This window comes from Myotis yumanensis, unplaced genomic scaffold (genome assembly GCF_028538775.1).
Source record: "Myotis yumanensis isolate MYYU_CA2020_CCGP unplaced genomic scaffold, mMyoYum1.0.hap1 SCAF_2, whole genome shotgun sequence".
NCBI classification, from domain to species: domain Eukaryota; kingdom Metazoa; phylum Chordata; class Mammalia; order Chiroptera; family Vespertilionidae; genus Myotis; species Myotis yumanensis.
Window position 1 is genome coordinate 189021325 of NW_027223753.1, and position 23734 is coordinate 189045058.

At 40.3% G+C, this 23734-nt stretch overlaps 1 protein-coding gene across 1 annotated transcript in view; it reads left to right on the forward strand.

The window, feature by feature from the left end:
* Nucleotides 1–22825, forward strand: part of SERPINI2 (serpin family I member 2) — a 35441-nt gene extending 12616 nt beyond the window's left edge. Inside the window, exons 6-9 of the mRNA XM_070403636.1 lie at nt 6431–6528; nt 10450–10536; nt 16515–16604; nt 22595–22825. Coding sequence (XP_070259737.1) covers nt 6431–6528; nt 10450–10536; nt 16515–16604; nt 22595–22671 — 352 coding nt within the window. The 3' untranslated portion in view covers nt 22672–22825. The remainder of the gene's footprint in view (nt 1–6430; nt 6529–10449; nt 10537–16514; nt 16605–22594) is intronic.
* The last annotated feature ends 909 nt before the right edge of the window (nt 22826–23734 follow it).

Genomic DNA, 23734 nt, shown 5'->3' on the forward strand with positions numbered 1-23734 from the left:
GAAGCCCTCAGGGGCAATCGGGGCCTGCAGCCACCACTTGCACACATTGACAGCACCGACCAATCTGGACTGGCGCCAGGTCCCTTCAGTGGGTGTGAGCAGCAGCTCCAGTGCCAGCAGCAGGAGGGAATGGGGTCGGCACATAGGAGCAAAGAATGGTCAGTAACCACTAGAGGCTTGCCCAGATGATAGCGACTGGTGACCCACCATGGTCTGGCACCCCCACTCACCTGCTCCACCATCCTGCCACTGCTAGTGCCTGCTACGTTCCGCGCTCTGCCACCTGCTGCCGATGCCTGCCATGTTCCGCAAGTGCCCCCCGGTAGTCAGCACATGTCATAGTGACCGGTTGTTCGGTTGTTCAGTTGTTTGGTTGTTCTGCTGTTAGGTCTATTTGCATATTAGCCTTTTATTATATAGGATACTTAATGCTGTGCTTCTATATTCTGACTTGGTTATATCTTGTATTTCAGAGATAAGGAAACTTAGTCATTCAAAATATAAATTGATTGACGTTTGACTAAGTGTTAGGAGATGGGATAAGTTCCCATGCTTGTTGGCTCATCGCCTTATAGTCTTATTATTCTGCTACTTGTTAGAAAATTTATCTCCTGTCCAGAAGCACAGATTAATTGGGACAGCACTCTAGACATGGAACTAGGACAGATGCCAAGTTATAGACATGTTGCCTATCCATAAGATGATAGATGGAGTCATGAAGGATTTGCATGAGAAATTTACTAACAATATGCAGCAATGCACAGTAAATTCTAAAATAAATGGTATAATCAATAAGCACCAGGAGGTTTATTAAAAAGGAGAGAGAAGAGGGGAGAAGAAGCACTAGAAACTGGAATTGTAAACAAAAGCTTCATGAAAGAGGAAGAACTTGAGCTGGGCTTTAGAAGAATCAAGATGGGTAAGTCCTGCTTGTAATGGGGAGTTACTGAAAATTTCCAAGTAGGATAATGGAGTATTAAGGCAGTGTTTTAGAGGAATAGTTTTTGTTCATGCTGAATAGCTTGTCTGAACTCTTTCCCAACTCTCTACCACCCCTACCCCTACCTCCATTTTTCTGGATCACTACTATGTGTCCTTAAAACAAAGTTTGAGTTTTTGAAAACTTTTTTGATCTCTTCATGCAAGATCCCACAGCATCTTCATTTCTCCCTGCTGGGAAAAGTTCTCCCAGTTCCTTGTGTTTATTTCTGCATAGCAGTTATATTAAAATTATTTGTTTGTCTTCCTCACTGGACTGTAAACTTCTTGAGGTCAGGAGCTATGAATAGTTTCTTTCTGTGACCCCAGCACAGAGCCTATATTTGAAAAATAGTAGCTGTTCAATGAACGCATGTTGCTTTAATCTGAATAGTAGTTATGTTCAGGATATGGCAAAGAGGTTGAGACTGAAGCCCAAAAGATTAGTAAAAAACCTATTGCAATGATTTGGGAACTGAGTAATGAATGTTTAAAGGGGGCAGCTTCACTGGGAATAGTAAGGAATTGGTGGAGAAGAAAGACACTGGAGTGTGTGACTAACTAGATATGGGTAAGAATGTGTTGAGTTTCCAAGCTTGACTTACTAGGAAAATGAGAGGATTGTGACTTCTTGCTTTTGTAGCAGTCTTTAACTGGACAGCATGGACTTCTGGAGTGCACTGGGACTTTAGAGAGTCCTTAAGGACCTTGAAATTATTAGCAAGTATATGTATATACAGTCATGTATGTATTTCCTTGGGAGAATTTTCATAGTTGTCATTGAATTTTTGGCAGTCCAGTTATTTAAACTTGTTAAATACTATATATAGTTCTATTCAAAAGTATACTAATAACTAAACAATAGTAATACTATTTCTGAGAGGTATTTTTAAAAAAATATTTACTGATTTGGCATCTCACAGTATCTTTTCTCAACTTTTGAAACCAGTTCATGGAAAATAGAACATAATATTGAAGACCAAGAGTTTTGAAACCTTCTAACTATATAAATTTAATTACCTTACCTAATATTTTTATTATTAAAAGGGATAATGATAATATATACTTTTTAAGGTTGATGTTATGATTATCTATAATAATAAAAGCATAATATGCTAATTAGGCCAGACAGCCAAACGACCTTCCAGATGAAGCCGGGGCTGCTAGGCATGTAATTCGTGCCAAGGCCCTTGCACGAATTACATGCCTTGAGCCTCTAATATAAGATAATGTGTAAAAAATGTTAGTACTCATTATTAACTCTTATTGTTTTTATTGTTATTCTCACTCAATTTTAACTTTTATAGAGCATCTATTGCAGTGTCAACACTGTTCAAAATGCTTCTCTTTTTACCATATTTCATTCATTCCCCACAATAAATTGGATAGAGATCTATTTTGATATTCAGGTTATAGATAAGGGACACTCCTTGCCTGTGGGTACATAGCTAACAAATAGCAGAGCCAAAATTGCAAGAGTCAGAAAACAAGTGTAATGCGAGGCAGCCACAAGGGAGAGCACAGAACAGAGCAAATGATCACTGGTAGAATGAGCAAGAAGATAAAAGATGTGGAGCAGCAGTGCAAGGAGACTTTTGAAAAGAGAGAATTCTTACCATAGGACATGAAGTATCATATTCTTGCTGAGCTAGAAATCAGTCCCAGGCGTGGCCAGCTGTGGATCTGTAAGATGGTGAATGTGAATTGTGTGTGGGTGAGAGAAAGTGAACTCAGGGAAAATGAGGCTGGATATGAGAATAGAGATGTCATGACCAGCTGCAGTAGTGATTACAAAATGTTCATTTACTTTAATCTATTGGACATGGATACAAATTGGAGTTCCAAGTTTACATTAAACTTTGTCCAGATAAGTTTTATATGTAATGGAATGTATTTTTAATTCAACCCTGAGACTAATAGAGTTTTTCACACACACATACATGTGCGTGCACACACACACACACACACACACACACACACACACACCCTTCAAGGTAATTGATTAGAAAGGGACCAGAAACTACTATGTACTAACACAATAGTCCAGGTTCACCATTGTCAAGGATTGTACTAAATTTTTATCCTTGGGTGCAGCTTTAAATTTTGGGTTGCTTGATTCTAAGATTGAATATTCCAAAGATGAATCAAGTCCACTATCTCAAAGCTGGGCTTCCAAATAATAAGGATAGGGATGGTAAAGGAGACCCAACCAAGACTTTTTTCATTAAACAAGAGTCCTGGGTATAAAGCTTTGTACGAAAAGGAAAGCACAATACAAATCCACAGTAGGGCCTGTAGACAGGAGTGAATCCATCTCAAAACAGAAATTCTCATGTGCTTTTTTCTCTTTTCTGCAGCTTTTACCTGGGTAAGACCCCTTTAAGCACAATGATTGCATTTGACAGTCAATTTCTGTCTTGTAAGCAAACAGATATTGCTTATGTATGCTAAAACATTCATTTAATGATTATTTAGGTTTTGATTGTCTATCCAGTCTTTTGTCATTCTTTTACTTTAGCTGTATTCTTCTGACAAGTTTAGAGGAAGATCAAGGAAAAGGGAAAATGAAACCACATGCACAGTTAACTACATATATACTAGTATATATATTATGATTTTGAATTATATATATTTTTAGAAGGCAATGGGAGTTATGACATTAGCTTTGACTTGGAATGGACCTGAGTTTGAATCTTACCTGTCTCCTATCCTGACCTTGAACCTGAAAATCAATCTTCTCAAACCTTCACTTTTTTATATGTTAATAGGAATAATAATGGGAATAATAATGCTAACTTCCTGGGGTTTATGTGAAGATTAAAAACTATAAACTATATTAATGGAAGTGCTACTTTACATATGGCTATTCATGGCTTTAATAATTATGGATAATTAGAAATTGGTTGTAGATTAAATGGTTAAGTGGGTTTCTATTGCTGTAGGTTTCATTGGACTATATTATGAGCAGGACTGTTACTTAAATGACTGTGGTGATAATTAGGCATTATTGGAACTTGTAATATGTCTTGCAGTACTAGTGTTATAAAAAAAAACAGTCAATTTGTAGGTGGAACATTTATTCTCTGCCTTTTAGAAGCCCATACTCCATTCAGTTTAAAAATAGAGTGTGATAATGAAGCAAAACAAAACAAACAAACCCTCAAAACCATTATCCTGCATATTATCTTTCTTAGTTGGAAGTTCAGAGAAAGAAGCTGAAAACAGTTGGTATAAAAGAAGCTATTTTCATTTTTAGTAGATTTGAATGCGCCTGTTGTGCCCATTGCCAGTGAGCTAGGGTTTTATATGAGTTAACATCTTCCAAAAGTGCACAATATTTTACCAGAAATAATTTAGGTCTAGTATATTTCTGCCACAGCATATTCATTGTTTTGAAAATTTATAATTAGGAAGCCTGTTTGTTCAGTATTTGGCAATTAAAACAATGATCTAATTAGACTGACTGCTGAAGTTAATTTCTAGCCCCAGATGTGGTCCTACCTGTCAGCTAAGCAAGAATCCTGTGCTTGAGCAGTTGTGTCTGTATCCAAACCTGAGAACACAGGCAAATGCTCATCAGGGCAGAACAGTGCTCAGACAGAACAACATGGGCAGGAGTTGTCTGGGAATTTGGTTGATGTAGGAATATTCAAAGCTCCCTGTTTGAGGACTTCACACTCTTTTCTTTCATAAATAAATTTTCCAATCTGGTTTTCAAATGCAAATTGATGCTTTGAGCATCTATAATGTCAGTGAGTATTAGTTATTATTATTATTGTTATTACTAGTGGCTCAGTGCATGGATTCATGCACATCGAAAAGAAAATAATTAGAAGAAATATTTTATATTGTTATCTGCCTTTTCTCCCTCAGCGCCTGGGAGCTGGGCGGTGGCCCTGCTCCCAGCCACTGCTGCTGGTTGCCCTCTGCAGGATGATCCGGCCCCGCCTGGCTCCCGCTTGCACCCGCCTTGGCCTGGCGCCACCCGCTCACCTGCTCCACCATCCTGCCATGGTCCCACTCTCGTCGGGGCCCGGCGAGGCCGATAGTGCCTCCACTGCTGCCCGCTGCCAGCGCAGCATTGCCAATGCCCATCATGTTCTGTGCCGCCTCCTGGTGGTCAGTGCATGTCATAGCAAGTGGTCAAACTGCCAGTCTTTGGTTGAGGGGAAAATTTGCATACTAGGCTTTTATTATATAGGATTATTATTATTAAAATGCCAACGTGAGGTTCAGTGATTGCTGTTGACTTGGAATCGTGGCTCTGTGCTTAAGAGAGTCTTTGAGATTCTCTGTGTCAGGTCCCTCTTCACATCACCTTGGAGAGGTGAGCTGAATCTGGAGTCCTAACTTATGGCCCTGCTTTGGAAGCGAGGCAGGGAAGTTAGAACAGGGAACAAAAGTCTCAAGCTCCAGCCCTCCCCTTCTCCATCTTATCTGAAACATCACAGACAGGACCTTCACAGACCACCTGTTTCCCTGCTTCCTTCTGCCCAATTTCATCTCATTGGGAAGACCAAAAAGAAATTGCTGGAGAAGAGAGACAAGTGTAATTCCCGCTGGTAACCAGCTTCAGAAGCAGAGGACCACCTTTGCCCGCGTTTAATAAAGACCTTCCGCCCAGACCCATTGGCGCTCTTCATTTTCCGAGGTCGCCCACCCTCACTTCTCGAATGTGATCTGTCGCTTTAATAGACTTCCTGTGCTTTGCTGAATCTTTCCGTCATGCTGGTCAATTCCTTCTCATTCCCTGACAAGGACCTGAATGGGTTGAGGCCTCTCAGGGTGCCACTAGGAATCAGAAGTAGTGGACATTTTTGTTTTTCTCCTATAATGTTTATCTTTTATTTCATTTGGAAGATATTTTGTTCCCTTTCAATGTTTTACACCACTTACTGGGCTGATTGAAAAGATATTAGGTGAGCTCACCACAGAAGGAAGTCACCTCAATTATGACAATGGATGGGGAGGAGGAAAATAGGTGACTAAGACCTCACTGCACCTCAGTAGCCAACAATTTCCTCCAAGGATTGCTGGCTCCTGTCCTCCTCTCATCACATCCTGGCCATTTGCCAGGAGGAGTCTTGGATGGTGTGAAAAACACCTGGGTGTAGATGGTTGCTGGAGGGGAACCTTTAAACTTCTAGGGAATGAGCCAAGCAATTGGAAACTTAAAGTGCTCACCCTGTTTAGTCGGGTAATTGTTACTCAAAAAGTAGAGTGTTCTCTTCCCCCTTCCCACCAACCATTTATCTGGAAAACAAGTTATTAGTAACCCAGAATGGCTGAGTGGAGCAGGGGAAACATGGTGTGTGGAAATGTGAGGAAATGTAACTGGGGTAATGCAAACAAAAGATTTCACAATATAATTTCTTCTAAGTCGACCCCTTTATAGATTAAAAAAATTGGAAGTAGCAAATGCAGACATTTGTTTCTTTCTTTTTTAAAACAGATTTAAAGTAGAACAAAAATTGGACTTCAAAGAAGCTTTGTATTCTTTGAACATAACAGAAATATTTAGTGGTGGCTGTGACCTTTCTGGAATAACAGGTAATATGATAAATAATTTGACAGCATGTTAATATGTTTTCTTAGTAATCATGTTAACTGACTGCTTTTAAAAGGAAAAGAGCGCCGGGTCCCAGGAAATAAACACATACACGATGAATAAATGCCATCGTCGTGTTGAGCTGTCTGTAAACACTCTATTTTCCATTTAAGTACTTTTCCTTAATGAAAGCCAGAAAGCATTTTAGAATGTTAGATAAGCCTTCCAACCATGCTTGTAATGAAACTATGTAGGTAAAGTATTATACGGGCTTTTATTTTGGCCCTATTTGGATTCTCTTATTTGAACAATGGGAATTACAACTTTGAGTCTCTCATCTGAGCAGAGCTAATAAAACTCTTATAACCCAATTTGCAAATGTTAATTGGGGAATATCAGAGCCCGTGACACAGGCATTCACAACATGCTGGATGATGAACACAATCTAGACATTGTAATGCTACAGCTTGTACATTTAGCTTAGGACTGACAACACAACTGGGGAGATGGAGTTCTTATGCTAACTTGCACCTGGGAAATTGTGCAGGGTTAAGATGTTCAGATTGCACAACAAAGCCCAAGATAGTCTTTTAATTTTTTTCATCCTAACAATACTCATTAGTTCAAAAATACACAAACACACACACACACACACAAACACACACACACACAAGCACACACACACACAATGAGGAGGACCAATTAGACCCAAGTTAATTACCCTCTTTTAAACTTAGTCTTCTATTTTATAAAAAGTTTCCTGATAATAGAAGCCTATCTATCTGATGGGCTTTTGTATCATGGCATGGAAATTTTGTGTATTCCTATATAAATCTCTGGGCTTCGAAGAAGTACTCATTAATTTATTTACTCATCAATTACGTGGGTAAATAAACAGAATGAGCTTTCCTGACGCAGGCATTGGGTGGGGTATGCAGGCAACATAGAAGTTCACTGTCACCTTCACACATGATTTAGCTACTTGTTCTCACACTGACAGAAAGATGTAACTTCTTTGACAATCTCCTCGGCATCAGAAATGAGACAGTCAACATTAAATACTGCAACAGGATGCCATCTGAGTGTGCCTTGGAACACAGCCGCCTCATCAGCCTGAAATAAAACAAGCCACTTCCCCAGCACCTCTTCATCTTAAACTTTTTCTCGCCTTTGGAAGCTTACTCGCTGTCCCCCAGACATTTCAAACAGCTACTCACTCCGCAAATTCCCAGCAATTTGTGAATTCTATAAAATCTCTTTTTACTGGCAGATTTGGCAAGAAAATAACTCCAAAATGTTTCATAAAACAATTTATGCAAGAGAACACCTCAAACAGAGAATAAATGCCCAACATTTTCAGCTCTTTCTCTTCTGAGTTACCTGTTTGATTTGTTTTAACTATGTTGGTTCTGTCTTATGCCTGAAATAGACCAACCAGAGCCAAAGATGGCACTATTCCTGGTCATTAAGAAAAGAGTGATTTCCATGCTATCCCTACCTTTCATTTGTGCAATAAGCAATCACTAAAGGCCACTGAGAACCAGCCCAGCACCAGTGCTCTGGGATAGTTACACAAAAGAGGCTCCCTGTGCTCATGGAGTTCACAAATTTTAGATGAAATGTGTTCAGAGAGTTACTTTGGAAATTTTGAGATGAAGATTTGTCTTCTAACTGTTATTTCTTTTTTATGTCATCTTTAGGAACATAGAAGTTACTCCATAAATGCTAAATAAAAAATACAAGTGGGACAAGTGGCACCGTAATATTTACTTGCACATCTTCTAGCAAAGAAGGTTTTTTATTTTTTTTAATTTGATACAGACACGTGGAGTTTTTATAGAAAACTAAGGGATAGCATTATTATGAAGATGTAGAAAACATTGAGTTTATGGAGTCCAGATTTCTTGTTCTGGCCTATTACCTCTCAGGTCCTGTTTGTTTTCCAAGACTGGGTCCTCTGTGGTAAGACAGAAAACACAAAATCAAGTTATTTATTCTAAGAGGCTGAGAGTCACTTGGTCTTGTGACATTGTGAAAACGGGTGAAATTCTCTACTCCTACCACACCTACTTTTTTTTTCTGTTATCCCCCCCTTTTAAATTTTCTTTATTGATTAAGTTATTACATATGTGTCCTTATCTCCCCCTTATCACCGCCCCCCCCCCCCCATGTCCTCACCCTCCTGATGTCTGTGTCCAATGGTTCCAGTGGTTCTCAACCTTCTGGCCCTTTAAATACAGTTCCTCATGTTGTGACCCCCAACCATAAAATTATTTTTGTTGCTACTTCATAACTGTAATGTTGCTACTGTTATGAATTGTAATGTAAATATCTGATATGCAGGATGGTCTTAGGCAACCCCTGTGAAAGGGTCGTTCGACCCCCAAAGGGGTCGCGACCCACAGGTTGAGAACCGCTGGTAGGCTTATATGCATGCATACAAGTCCTTTGGTTGATCTCTCCTCCTTACCCCCACTTTCCCCAACTTTCCTTCTGAGGTTTGACAGTCTGATCAATGCTTCTCTGTCTGGATCTGTTTTTGTTCATCAGTTTGGGCTTTGCTCTTGGTATGGGCCCCTCGGTCCTCTGCTCTGTGTTCTCTGTGTGACTCCTATTGTATTCCAGGCATCATGGAGAAAAAAGGTGCCTTTTCCCCTGACCTTAAAGCGCATTCTCCTGCTTGTCAGTTAATCTACACAATGAGACGGATGGCCCTTTCCTCCATCTTTAGACAGGGTGAGGGAAGACTGTTATTAGAAAATGACATTTTTGCCGAAACCTGAATAACATGAGAGCTAATAGGGAAAGGTTTGGGAAGGAGTTGTAAGCAGAGGGAGAGCTAGGATTTTGTTCCTTCACTTGTAGCTGGAGCTACCAAATAAGGACAGTTTTATGTAGAGGAGGATAAAAAGTAATCAGGGCCCAGATACAATCACCACAAGTGATTTGGCGTTTATTTTTAGTGAAATGTAAATGTCCCTTTGCTGACTTCTATCTTGCCTGAGGCGATTTACTTTCCTGTGAGCTTGCAGAGCTAGTCCCCCTTTGCTCAGGTATCTCTTCATGAGCCCTTTCATATTTGGTGGTTTTGGTGGAGTCCACCTGCATCACATCAGCTTTCTCTCTCAGGGACACCCAGCTCCTTTCCTCCTTCCTTTTAAAGTTTCCAGGCCCACTTCCTCCTCTTGTCACCCTCGAACGTAGTTGTCTCTCTGATGAAGGTTGTAGGAGCAGGATGCCGGATGGCTTCTGAAACTCATGATTTCTCTTCCCCCTTCTCAAGGAGACCATCCTCACTGTGCCAGGAACGCTTCACACACACATCAGTTCCACAAAGAGAGAAGAGGGCCATCTCTCTCAGCTCGTATCCACACCAGAACAAAACGTTGTGTGACACCATCTTACACTGAAAAATCTGACAGGTTTTGAAGCATAGCTCTGAAGTGATATTATGACAGATTCCACAGAAGCGCTTTAGACTAGCATAGTCTCCCCGGTGTAAAAGAAAAGTAAATTTTGTTTTAAACTTAGATCAAAACTGATACAGAATTTAAAAGACAAGTGGCTTTGAGGTTGAAAACACAGGGTGGGATTAATTCGAATCTGTAAAGCTTCTTTCATCTTGTCTATAGACCATGCTGTCCATTCAATATTTCACTTAATGGGGTATCTGATTTGAGGAGTACACCCTTCTGTCTTTACCTTTTATATCTTGGCCACGCTTGGTCTCTCTGTATCTGTCTCTATATCATTTTTGCAAAAGCTAAACCTAAACCACCTTTTTCTCTAGCAAATTAATTAACTTGGAAAGAGTTTTCTTATTTCCTTTTTCTTTGTTCACTTGAAAATGTAATTAACCAGGAACCCAATAAGCCATGGATCTGAATTTTAACACTTAAATATGCTTTCATTTTTCCCAACAGATTCATCTGAGCTGTATGTTTCTCAAGTCGTGCAACAAGTTTTCTTGGAGATAAATGAAGATGGCAGTGAAGCCGCAGCATCTACCGGTAGGACAATGGGCTTCACAACAAGCTGGGAGGAAAGATTGGGGGAGGGGGCAATGAGCATTAGGGGCTGGCATTTTTGCAGTACTTTGATCTCATTTTTCATTTCTGCTGTCTAGCACTCCATAGGACACAAAAAGAAATTGATTGTATAAGGTGTTTATGCATCTCTGCCATAGCTTAATGCAAATGGAAGGGAAGAGATTTGATTAGGAGTTGAGGCCCATCTATTGATATGTGTTTATTTGCAAATTGGATTACCTGTCAATTAGCAGATAGGATATGCAGAGAAAACTTTAGATTCAAATATAAAATCATTGTTGTTCAGGAATGCTCACTCTTATATAATTGTATTAGTTTCATTCTTCCATCCCACCAAGTTAGTCTTTTGTCACTGATTCTTGACATTATCTCCATGCAGTGGTTCTTGAACTTAGCTGCACAGTAGAATCACCTGGAAAGCTTTTAAAAATCCTGTAATCTTGTGTCCAGTCCAAAATAATTGAATCTTTGTGTCTGGTGATAAGATCCAGGCTCCAGCATTTTCTTAAGTTTCCCTGATTGTTTCCAATGTGCTTCCAGGTTTGAGAACTAGTGTCTGCAGAGGCTGGCAGCCTATATTTGCTGCTGCAAGTATAGTGCATAGACCAGCAGCATCAGCATCACTCAGGAACTAGTTGGACATGTAGAGCCTCAGGCCCACCCGGTTGGCGTGGCTCAGTGGTTGAGCATCGACCTATGAACCAGGAGGTCACAGTTTGATTCCCAGTCAGGGCACATGCCCAGGCTTGATCCTCATTGGGGGCATGATTCTCTCTCATCATTGATGTTTCTATCTCTCTCTCTCCCTTTCTTTCTGAAATCAATACAATATATTTTTTAAAAAAAGAACCTCAGGCCCAAGTTCAGACCTACTGAATCAGAAAAATGCAAGGTCTCCAGGTGATTTGTGTACACCTTACAGTTTGAGAACAACTCCTCTATGATATATTTCTTTGAACAGATGGAAGTTTGAATAGTAACTATGATGAATATAAGAGACACTTAAAAATGATAAGGAAAAAACATTAAATCCAATTAGAAATGAAAAAAGCAACTTTAACAAGTCCCTCATATGTCTATTTTAATTTTTTTGACTATTTGGGTTCTAACCAATATATAAAAGATATGTATTATTTAAACTGCCACATTGATAAATTTTTACAAGTTTATATATATATCCTTCCGTATACTAGAGGCCCCGTGCATGAAAATTTGTGCACTGGGAGGGTCCCTCAGCCCGGCCTGTGCCTTCTCACAGTCCAGGAGTCCTCAGGGGATGTCCTACTGATGGCTTAGGCCCGCTCTCTCTGCGGGAAGCAACTGGCCCAGCCAATCAGAGGATGGCACCACCCCCATCACCTCACCTCTGCCGTCCAGCCTCCCTCTGCAGGGGGTGACCAGACAGGCAATCAGGAGATGGTGCTGCCCCCAACACCCCACCATTGCCGCCTGGCCTCCCTCTACAGGAGGTGACCAGATGGGCTGATCAGGGGATGGTGCTGGCCCCTCCCATCACCCCTCTGCCACACCCCCATAGCTGTTCCCTCCCTCTGCCCACTGGAATGTGCCTTGGCTGGCCTGGCGCCACCTGCTCACCGGCCCCACTCCCCGCCAACTGGTCACTCTGCCATTTGGCTGATTTGCATATCCTATCTAATAAAAGAGAAACATGGTAATTAGCCGTACCTCCGCTACCCTTCCCATTGGCTAATCAGGGCAATATGCAAATTAACTGCCAGCCAAGATGGCGGCCGGCAGTCAGGCACTGAAGCAAACAGGAGGCTTGTTTGCTCCAGTGACGGAGGAAGCCAACGTTCCCCGCCTGCCGCTGCTGGGCTCTGAGCTGCTCTCTAAGAAAAAATGTTACAAATATAGAAGCTAAACAAAACCCAGAAACCTGCTTTCAGCCAGCCGGGATCTCAGAGCTGGAGTTGAAACAGTGTTTCAATTATAGAACCCAAACAAACCAGATACTTGCTCTCAGCAGCCGAGGCCTCAGAGCTGGAGCCAAGCCTCAGAGCTAAAGCTGGCCCAGAATTTAAAAAAAAAGAAAAAAAGGACAGGTAGGGAGCTTCAGTCACCCACCAGCCTGAAAACGGCCCTCAGCCCCTCATCCTGGCTGGCCAGGCACCCCAGTGGGGACCCCCACCCTGAAGGGGGTGTGACCAGCTGCAAACAGCCATCAACCCCTCACCCAGGCTGGCCAGGCACCCAAGTGGGACCCCCACCCTGATCCAGGACACCCTTCAGGGCAAACCAGCCGGCCCCCACCCATGCACCAGGCCTCTATCCTATATAGTAAAAGGGTAATATGCCTCCCGGCACCAGGATCAGCGTAACAGGGGGCAGCGCCCAAACCCCCTGATCGCCCTGCGGCTCTGTGTGTGACAGGGGGCGGGGCCACAACCTCCCTATCTGCCCTGCTCTGTTCGTGACAGGGGAAGGTGCCCCAACCCCCTGATTGCCTTGCGGCTCTGTGTATGACAGGGTGCGGCGCCCCAACCTCCCCCCCCTGCCACGGGCCCTGCTCTGTGTGTGACCTGGTAGAGCCATAGCCTCCCCATCGGCCTTTCCCTGAGTGTGACAAGGTGTGGCGCCCCAACCCGCTGATCCGCCCTGCTCTGTGTGTGACAGGGGGCGGTGCCCCAACTCCCCTATCGACCCTACTCTGTGAGTGACAGAGGGGAGCTCCTCAACCTCCTGATCGACCCTGCTCTGTGCGTGACAGGGTACGAAGCCCCAACCCCCCTGATGGGCCCTGCTCCGTGAGTGACAGGGGGCAGCACCCCAACCCCCTGATCGGCCCTGCTCTGTGCGTGACAGGGGGTGGCGCCGCAACCTCCCCATGGACCCTGCCTTGAGTGTGACAGGGGGCGGTGCCCCAACCCCCCAATTGGCCCTACCCTGAGCATGACTAGGGGTGGCATTGCAACCTCCCAATCCGCCCTGCTCTGTACATGACAGGGGGTGGTGCTCCAACTCCCCAATCGGCCCTGCTCTGAGCCCAACCATGGGCTGCACCTAGGGATTGGGCGTGCCCTCTGCCACCCGGGAGCAGGCCTAAGCCAGCAGGTCGTTATCTCCTGAGGGGTCCCAGACTGCGAGAGGGCACAGGCTGGGCTGAGGGACCCCCCCTTCCCCCCGAGTGCACAAATTTTTGTGCACCGGGCCTCTAGTCTATAATAATAAAAGGGTAATATGCTAATTAGACCAGATATCTTCTGGATGTCATTCTGGACATCCTTCCTGACAAAGCTGGGGCCGGAGGGAAGCCAACTGGGTCCTGGGTGCCTGAAGGCAGCTGGAGGAGGGAAGCCCGGGTCCTGGGTGCCAGAGGGAAGCTGGTGCTGGCAGCTTGGGGAAGGAAGGCCTACTCTTGCATGAATTTTCATGCATTGGGCCTCTAGTAGGATAATAAAAGCCTAATATGCTAAGTGTCTGGTCATTTGGTTGTCCATTCAACCAATCAAAGCATAATACGCTAATGATATGCTAAGGCCACTTCACTGCTTGCTATGATGTGCACTGACCACCAGGGGGCAGATGCTCTGACGAGTACGTTAGCTTGCTACTGGGTTCTGGCCGATTGGGACTGAGTGAGCTGGGCCGGACACACCCTGGAGCCCTCCCACGGTTCTTCCCCAGCTGGCCAACCTCCCACGTCCCTCCCTGGCCCTGATTGCGTACCAGTGGGGTCCCTTGGCCTCGTATGCACCCTCTTGCAATCTGGAACCCCTCAGGGGATATCAGAGAGTCAGTTTTGGCCCAATCCCACAGGCCAGGGACCCCACTGGTGCACAAATTTGTGCACCAGGCCTCTAGTATACATAGATAGACAGATAGATAGATAGATAGATAGATAGAGATAGATAGATAGATGTAGATGTTGATATAGATGTAGATATAGATATAGATTAGATATAGATTTAGATAGATATGAATTTCTTAAATAATTTGTAATGTAGTATCAACAGGTTTTGACATCTGGGTGTGACACACTGCACTCTCACTTTGTCATCTCCTGAAGGATTTTGTATTACTGTATTCAAGGAACTTACATTGGAGGGGATATAATATTTCACTTCTTGGAAAAATCAAAAGTTTGCATTGGTGTGAAGTTACTCTCCGTGTAGACACATTTTGCAGCTGCTTTTACATAGAACCAAAAGAGTTATTATAGATCATTACCTAACCCTTTCATTATATTGGTGAAAAACAGGCCCAACAATGTGAAGTGGCTTGCCTGAGGTCAGACTATCAATTTACAGCAGAGTTTGAACTGAATCAATTTCCTAACTTCATGCTCAGAACGCTCTCTGCTATTGTCCACTGGCTCTCACTTTAAGTCTAGAGTTCTCTAAGAAACTGTAACAATCACTTGGGGATCAGTAGTAACCCTAATATGTTTTACCTCAGAACAGTCATCAGGAGTACGTTAACTTCCAGGCATCTGCTCAGGGGTTGCTTAAGAACAAAAAAGCTTGAGTATTCACCCATGAGAATGGAAGTTATACTGACTGTGCTTTTCTGATTACCTCTTTAATTCAGACATGGGCCTGTATTCCTTGGTAATTTGGGCAACAGAGCCCTGATCATCCAGATAGGGCAGTACTATGAATTTCATGTTGCTAAGTTTATGTTTTATCGTGAACGGGATCAGAATATGCCACCCCAAAACATGCTACTTTGGCAGAAATGTTATTTTGAACTGAAGGCAATTGAGAAACAAGGGATACCAAAAAAGCTCTCTACATGCTCTAATCTGCCTAAGAGCAGGGCATCAATTGCACCTTTATCACAGGAGATGGAAATTGGCAGTAAAATGAGTCTACATAACAAGCCTTACTGAATAACCATTATCTACCATTAATTTCCTCCATATATTTATCTTTGCACAATTTACCACCCCTAGAAGCCCAAACCTTTTTTTCTTTGTCTATTCACTTCCCCACAATTTACCACCCTTTGTAAGTATGGTAGCACTCAAGCCTAGCCACTTTTTTGAGTATTTACTTCTTTTCTGTAACATTCCTATGTGGATAAAAAATAAACTATGTCTTCTGTTACTCTGTTTTTGTCAGTTTAATTTGCACATCCCAAACAAAGAGTGAAGAGGAACATTTTGTGTTTTGTTTTTTTTTGTACAATTGTTTTTCAACTCTAAAGACATGGTATATATTTTAAAAATTATATTTTCATAGGTCTAAAAAATTGTACAGTCATTGTATTATTAGTAAAGGAAACATCTGAATTGAGTGTAGACATATTTAATCTATAAAGAAAAAATTCAATCACTCAAATTCACCCATTCTAAACATTGACAAATGATACAATAGAACAGCATGGTATAAATTATCATAGTAAATAATTGTTAAGGCAGCAAATCTCTGCTTCTAATCTCATAATAAAACCTCCCTACACACTGACAGCACAAATCCTCCTAGCTCACAGAATAATTTTGGGAAGGTAAGTTAAAAAAAAATTAAACTCAGATGTGATTACACAAGCCTGAAGAATAGAAATAAAGTGCAAACATATCTGCACAGGAATTAGACTTGAAACCTTATAAGAATAAATCATATAATGTAAATAAAAACTGAGCAGAAAATTACCATTTAAAGATGAAATATTTCAACTGCTTTCACTAAATTGAATCTAGTATCTGGATTTCTTCTTCGTTGAGCATAAATGTGAAGTTAGAATTAGTCCCTGAATGATCCAATATTTATTCTTCTGCTCTTTGGCTTTTAAATTTATTTCAAACTTCTCTGCATTTAGAAAATGGTAATTTTTCCACATGTTAACTCCTCAAATAAGATAACCTTTCCTGTCTACTAGAACATAAAGTATTATAGATATATTTTCTTTACTGCTTTTAAAAGTTTCTTTACTGATCTTTTAATGTGAACATCTAAATAACTGTTGTCTCTGTTTTGTAGGAGTACAAATCCCTGTGATCATGAGCCTGGCTCCAAACCAATTTATAGCAAATCATCCGTTTCTGTTTATTATGAAGAATATCCCAACAGGTACCTTTTTGAGAATTTCCTGGGGGAACTACTTAGGTTAAATGGACGTATTCCTAGATACCAATTGTAATCTACATACCTGAACCACTTATTCTTTCAACGGATATCTGCTGAGCACCTATTTCTTTTACCAGATATTCTATTTTATGAGATGTCAAGGGCTTAAAAATAGGGCAATGGTAATAATAACTGCCAACATAGCTGTTATATGTGCTAACCATTTCAAATATCCATTTCTAAATCTCTCATCATTCCAATAGGTTATATATTTAATAAAGACATAGTAGCTTGAACAGAGGTTATGTAATTTGTCTAAGTGGCAGAGAGGGACTAGGACCTGTTTGTCTTGGAAATCAACTCTCTACAATGTTAAAATAGTAGAAATCAGGAGTTGCAGAGTTGTGAAAAGTTTCAGAGGTAGATTACAAAAAAATAAGTGAGACTAGGTATAGGTTCTGAGTGGGTGGGAGGGGTCAGACATAATTCCAAATCTCTAATTTGGTCCTTTGGTAGATAATGCAGTTAGGTGAAAAAGGTAGAGGTGATAGTAGAGGATTGGATTGGCATTTGACACAATGTCAACATATGAACATGCAGATTGTCTGGGTAGATGTTTCTGTACTTTCTCTTGAAAAGGAGAGGTCAGGAGTATGATACAGTGAGGGAATTTTCTTTACATTTATTTATAGTTGGGACTCCAGTCCATGTGAAAGTCATAAACCAGTGAAGAGCAGAAATCATTGTTTACTCATTCCTGTATCCAGCCCAGTATTTGGCAGAGTGCCCTGCACACAATATCAGTGTCCCTAGAGATTGAGAGTATGAATTTGGGTATCAGACCTGGGCTCAAGTCCCAGCTCAGTTACCTAATAGTTGTAACACAATCACTTATACTTTCTAGGTCCTATTTTTCTTATCTGCTATACTAGAGGCCCCATGCAAGAATTCGTGCATGGGTGGGGTCCGGTCGACCGGCCCCACATTGGGGTGGGGTGGGGCCAATCAGGGGCAGGGCTGGTCAGGTGGAGGGGTTTCAGGAGGTTGGGGGGGACCGATTGGGGCCCCAAATTGGGCCAGTTGGCCGCGCAGCATGTCATAGCGACTGGTCATTCCGGTCATTGCGGGTGTTCCACTGTTCCGGTCACTTGACTTTTATATATATAGATGAACATAATATTAGTACTCATCTCATAATGTTAAATAAGAGGACATATGAAGCCTATAGCACTGTGCCTGGCACATAAGTATTAAGTATGAACAAATCAATAAATATAATTGAGTGAATAACCTAATAAAGAAAGGAAAATGAAAAAAATTTCTCTGTATAAATTGCTTTACATGGACAGGAAACATTTAATTTCAGAATCTAAATCTGCTAGATTAACTAATTCTGTTAGGGATTCTGATGTTATTGGTCCTTTAAAGGATATGCCAGTCTCTTCTTTTAAAAAAATTGTTTTTTTATTGATTTCAGAGAGGAAGGGAGAGAGAGAGAGAGAGAGAGAGAGAGAGAGAGAGAGAGAGAGAGAGAAACATCAATAATGAGAGAGAATCATTGATTGGCTGCCTCCTGCACACCCCCTATTGGGAATTAAGCCTGTAACCTGGGCATGTGCCCTGACCAGGAATCGAACTGTGACCTCCTGGTTCATAGGTTGATGATCAACCATTGAGTCATGCCAGCTGGGCTCAGTCTCTTATTTTTAGACTCCATGAAACTAACGTTGAGTCACCCTTCTGAAGGCTGTACCTTGGGAACAGTGGAACAGTTTTAGATTCGCTGAAACTGCATGAGCACAACTGCAATTCCAGTAGCAGGCTTGTCAGTGTTCAAAGATATTCCGAGTATGTCATTTGATCCATACGCCTTTGACCTTTGGATAACTCTAATTTCTTACAATTAGTATACAATTATTGAGTATGGAGAACAGAATGAAATGAAGCTACATTAAGCATCGATGAACAAGGAAATAATGGCATTTAGAATAGCGATGTTCACCCTCTATTTTCTAAGTTGATGACTAAGACCATGAAATAGCCATCAGTTAAACAGCAGTGACATTCAAAACCCAAAATAAAGTATTTATTTATTTGTGATAGGGCTTCACACTATCAGACCTTATGATAATTTCTACTGTTTTATGATCTTAATTGTAATGAAACTTTCTAAACTGGGGTTCCTCCCTTGAAGTATTATTTAAAATAAATGGCGACTCATTTATTGGGGCTGTAAATTGTTGCCATGTAAAATGTAGAATGGGCTATTATTTTAAGACAATACACATTCAGAGATTTATTTATTTTTATCTCACAAGTGAACTAAAAAATTATTTAGATTAACAAAAATGATGATTTTGCATAACATAGTAGACTACTAATGCTCTAACACAAAATATATTCATTTAACCATTTCAGAAGTATGAGGATGAATGATTTTAGACTTAGTACAACCACATTTTATTTAGATTTAAACATTGTTTTGAGTCAAACAGTCCTCTTGTGCAAAATCCATACATTATTTCTATCTTCCTATCTGGTTAGTTTTATATTTTAGTATAGTCTTTCAAAGCTCTTACTAAGCTGAACATCCAGGGAAATAAAGAATTTTTTTTTTATTCTTTTAGGCTGAGGGGCTGAGAATATAGGACAGTTTTAGAGACTTTCAGAAAGGAATTGTGAAACATGCTATATGAAATGTGTCATTTCTGAGAAAGTAGTGAATTATGATTTTGAAACTGACAGTATTACACTGGTTAGAATTCTTTCAGATCTTGAGTTGAAGGGAGAAAAAGACTGCATGGTATTTATTGAGAATTCTTTTATTTTATGCCATTAGCATTGTTTATGTTCTTGTATTTTAATATTAGGAGTCACAAGTTGTTTCTGTCTTATGTAGATGTTGTGTAAATATGATAATCAAAATTGGGACACCTCTTTAAGAATGGGCATGAAGAGATAAATGGAAACAGTAATGATTTCTGCTTCATCCTGTCTCTAAATGCATAGCTATTATGTCAAAAAAGATTCCATTAATCTTTCTGATTTAGTAGTGAGTAGATGGGTGACTGCCTGAAAACTTAATTCCAAATGTGGTTCTCCTTGCTCAAAGAAATAGATTGAAAAGGCTGAGAAAAGTGGCTTCTATATAATGTCTTACACTTCTGAGTGTTTAAAATTTTAAACAATATCTTCAGTTATGAATTTCTATAAAAGTTACTTTAAAATTTCCTGAAGAATTAATCTGGATATGCTATAGAATCATAAAGATACAAGAGTCACTGATGATTCCTATTGCGACAAATTATCCTGGGAAAAGTTAATTATGCATCCCTATCTACCTGAAAAATAGAAGTATTAGTTTTCTTTATTTTTGCAGAACTATTTTGAGATTTTTAAATTACTAATGATTATAATTTTATGAAGGTGTTATGAATTATAATTACTCATACAAAGAAGAAAATGTCTGCTGGAGATTTTGTCTATTTTCATGTTTTGGGTTCTCCTAAGGGTGTGTCAGTGTTTGGACTGAACAATAAAGAGTGAAAAGGGGCTCTCTCACTATTATTCCAAAGACATTTAAATGTACTTTCAATCAGCTTTAAAATTATGTAAAACTTATTTTATCACTTTTGAAATTATCCTTTATTACATACTAGAGGCCTGGTGCACAAAAATGTTTGCACTGCGGGGGGCGTTCCCTCAGCCTGGCCTGTGCCCATTCACAGTCCAGGACCCCTTGGGGGATGTCCACCTGTCAACTTAGGCCCACTCCCTGGGGGATCAGGCCTAAGCTTGCAGTCAGACATCCTTCTGGCAGCCAGGGAGCCCTCGGGGGATGTACGACTAAAGGCTTAGGCCCCCAAGGGATCAGGTCCAAACTGTTAGTTGGACATTCTTAGTGCTGCCATGGAGGTGGGAGAGGCTCTTGTCACCACCACTGCTCTGGCCAGCCATGAGCCAGCTTCTGGCTGAGTGGCACTCCCCATATGGAAGTGCACTGACCACCAGGGGGCAGCTCCCGGTTGCTCATCATAGCAACCGGTCATTCTGCCGTTCAGTCAATGTGCATATTAGCCTTTTATTATTATTATATAGGATGTCCCTATTTCCCCCCTTTTGCCCCCTCTACCCAGCTCTTGCCCCCCACTTCTCTCTGGTCATCACCATACTGTTGTCTGTGTCCATGGGTTGTGCGTATATTTTCTCTGGCTAATCCCTTCTTTAAATTCACTTCTTTAAATTTTTATTTTCAGATAAGTGCTTATAACTGCACTATTATATATTTTCTATTATATCATTTAGAATTAAGATATTTTTTAATTGAACCCTTGTAAATTTTAGCACAATTTAATAAATTATGCTAGAAGCAATTAAGAGATTTTTTCATGTAATTCAGATACATTTCAATTAATATTTTATTAATTTTTTAATATTTTAATTTGAAATAATCTCATACATGTAAAAAAACCTATAAAATACTACAGCATATTATATGTACCCTTCACCCAATTCCTTAGGTGTTAATAATTTAAACATAACCATTATACAACTAACAAAATTGGGAATATATTTTTCTTATAATCTCTTTAATGTTACTTAATCCATTTACTTTGTTTTTGTTCATCTTCACCCAAGGATATTTTTCCATTGAATTTTAGAGAGTGAAGGGAAAGGGAGAGACACATTGATTGGTTGCCTCCTGCACATGCTCTGATAGGGACTGGGGATCAAGCTAGCAACTGAGGTACATGCCCTTGACTGGAATCGAACCTGGGACCCTTCAGTCCACAGGCTAATGCTCTATCCACTGAGCAAAACAGGCTGCAGCTTAATTCATTTACTTTTAATCTATATGTGTCTTTATATTTAAAGTGGGTTTTGTTTTTGATTCACCCTCATAATCTGTCTTTTAATTGGTGCATTTATGCCACTGACTTTCAGAGTGCTTACTGATAGAGTTACTACCATATCAGGCAGCTTCTGGGGCTTCTGGGGCTGGCCCATCTTGCAGCCGGGGACCGGATCGGGTCCCGGGCGGCAAGACAGGCTGGCTTCTGGGGCTTCTGGGTCCCCTGTGGCAAGGCGGGCCGGCTTCTGGGGCTTCTGGGGCCAGCCTGCCCTGGATGGCAGTGTGCTGGCAGCTGGCGCTGTTCTGCCCTGCCTGCAGTATGCAAATTAGCCGCCATCTTTGTGGGCAGTTAATTTGCATATCGTGTTGATTAGCCAATGGGAGGCGTAGCGAAGGTATAGTCAATTACCATGTTTGTCCATTATTAGATAGGATGACTATAAGGAACGTAAAGCAACAATTGACATGGATCCATTCACACCATTTGCCTTACCGTAGTAGAAAAGAAAGGTGAATGGATTTTGGCACACCATTTGTTTCAGTTTTGTCCTCCAGTTTTTAGTTCTTTTTCACTTGCAAACACAGGATGGCTGGAAATAGGTGTTTGCATTTATGCTGTATACCATGTCACCTCCATGAGGTTTTGAAAGCACTAGAGATATAAAAATATTGTCTTTAGCAGTGAGCTGTGATTCAGAGCTGAAGATCTGAGAAGCTGTACTTTCCAACCTAAGGGCTTATGTTACATGCATAAGAAGATAAGTGCTAACGCCTCAAATTTAAAACTCGACCATGCTCATCACTATTTTATTATGCTGTGTTTGCCTGACTGAGTGTCTATATTTAGAAGAACACCTTTCGGTCATTTCATTTTTGCTTTCCTGTATGAAGAACAGGATTCATGTATTTTTCGTGTCAAGCTGTCATGGGTGTTAATTTACTTTATAAATTTCCATAAAATTATTAATGATGATATAATTATGTGTTTTAGACAAAGAAGAGGGCTTTGCTATTAGACATTGCTTATTTATCTTATAGAGAACAAAGGCTAAATGATTTGTTAAAATATTAAGAAAAACTTGTTATTACCAATATTTGTTTAACCAGAAATTTTTAAAGTTTTTTTTTTTTCCTTCCCTAGGTTCATTTTTGTTTATGGGACGAGTGACAAATCCTGACACTGAAAATGTGAAGGGAAGGGATTTAGATTCGCTGTGAATGAAATGCACAGAGATTAAGGCGGTTACTAGAAAAGAGAATTGATTGTCAAAATATCATCATCTTGCAAATATATTCTGTATATCTTTTTCTGATTTAAACTGTGCCTGTGTTAATCTGTATTAATATAGGCCTTTATTCATGAATAAATGAAATTAGCAGTATATAAAGATTTATTCAATGTTTCTATTCTTTTTGTATGTTTTATGTAGTCTATTTGAATCGAAAGCAGTGAACTTGCATTAATATTACTATTTATATGTTAGTACAATCCTATCTAAGATATTTTAGATATCAAATTTCTGTCATAGATATCAAAGTCTCTATATTGCTTAAAGATAGTTGACTCCCAGGTATAACAAACAGCACTACCCAGATCATGGGGAACTAAGGTTCAGATAGAGTGGGTGTTGTGTGCGCCTCTCTAGGGTGCTACTTAAAATGCAGAGATCCGCTATCTATGATAGCAGATTGAGTTTTTTGCTAATCTTATTCTGTGTGTTGCGTATAATATTTACATTGTTTTAATACCTCTTAGGATATATCATATTTTTTTTATTCTGACTTAAGCTTTAAATATGTCTAGAAAGTAGAAATGAGAACTTTATAAAGCTTCCATGTACATGAAAGTGGCAGTTAAATTAGTGTGATTCAGGAGACTGGCCTTCCAAGATTTTACAACACTTAGCTAAGAATGTGTTAGAGTGAAGATTGTCATCTATAAAGATGAAATGCAGAATCCTTCCTCTGAATACCTTGAACTGTCAGATAGAAATATCTAAAATAATACAACATTCCAATGACTTGATACAACATGTCTCACAGTTTTTCCATTTGCATGTTAATGATGTCAAGTGCCTTTTTGCAATTCTGGGCAGAGATCTTAATGATAATGGCTACCCATTGTTGAGCCCTAATGATATATCAGGCACTAAAGTAAACACTTTACATTATGTTAACTGTACTAAAAATCTGATGAGATACTATTACCCATCTTTCTGATGAAGAAACTGAGACTCTAAGATGTTATATAAATCAGTCAAGATTATATAGCAAATAGACA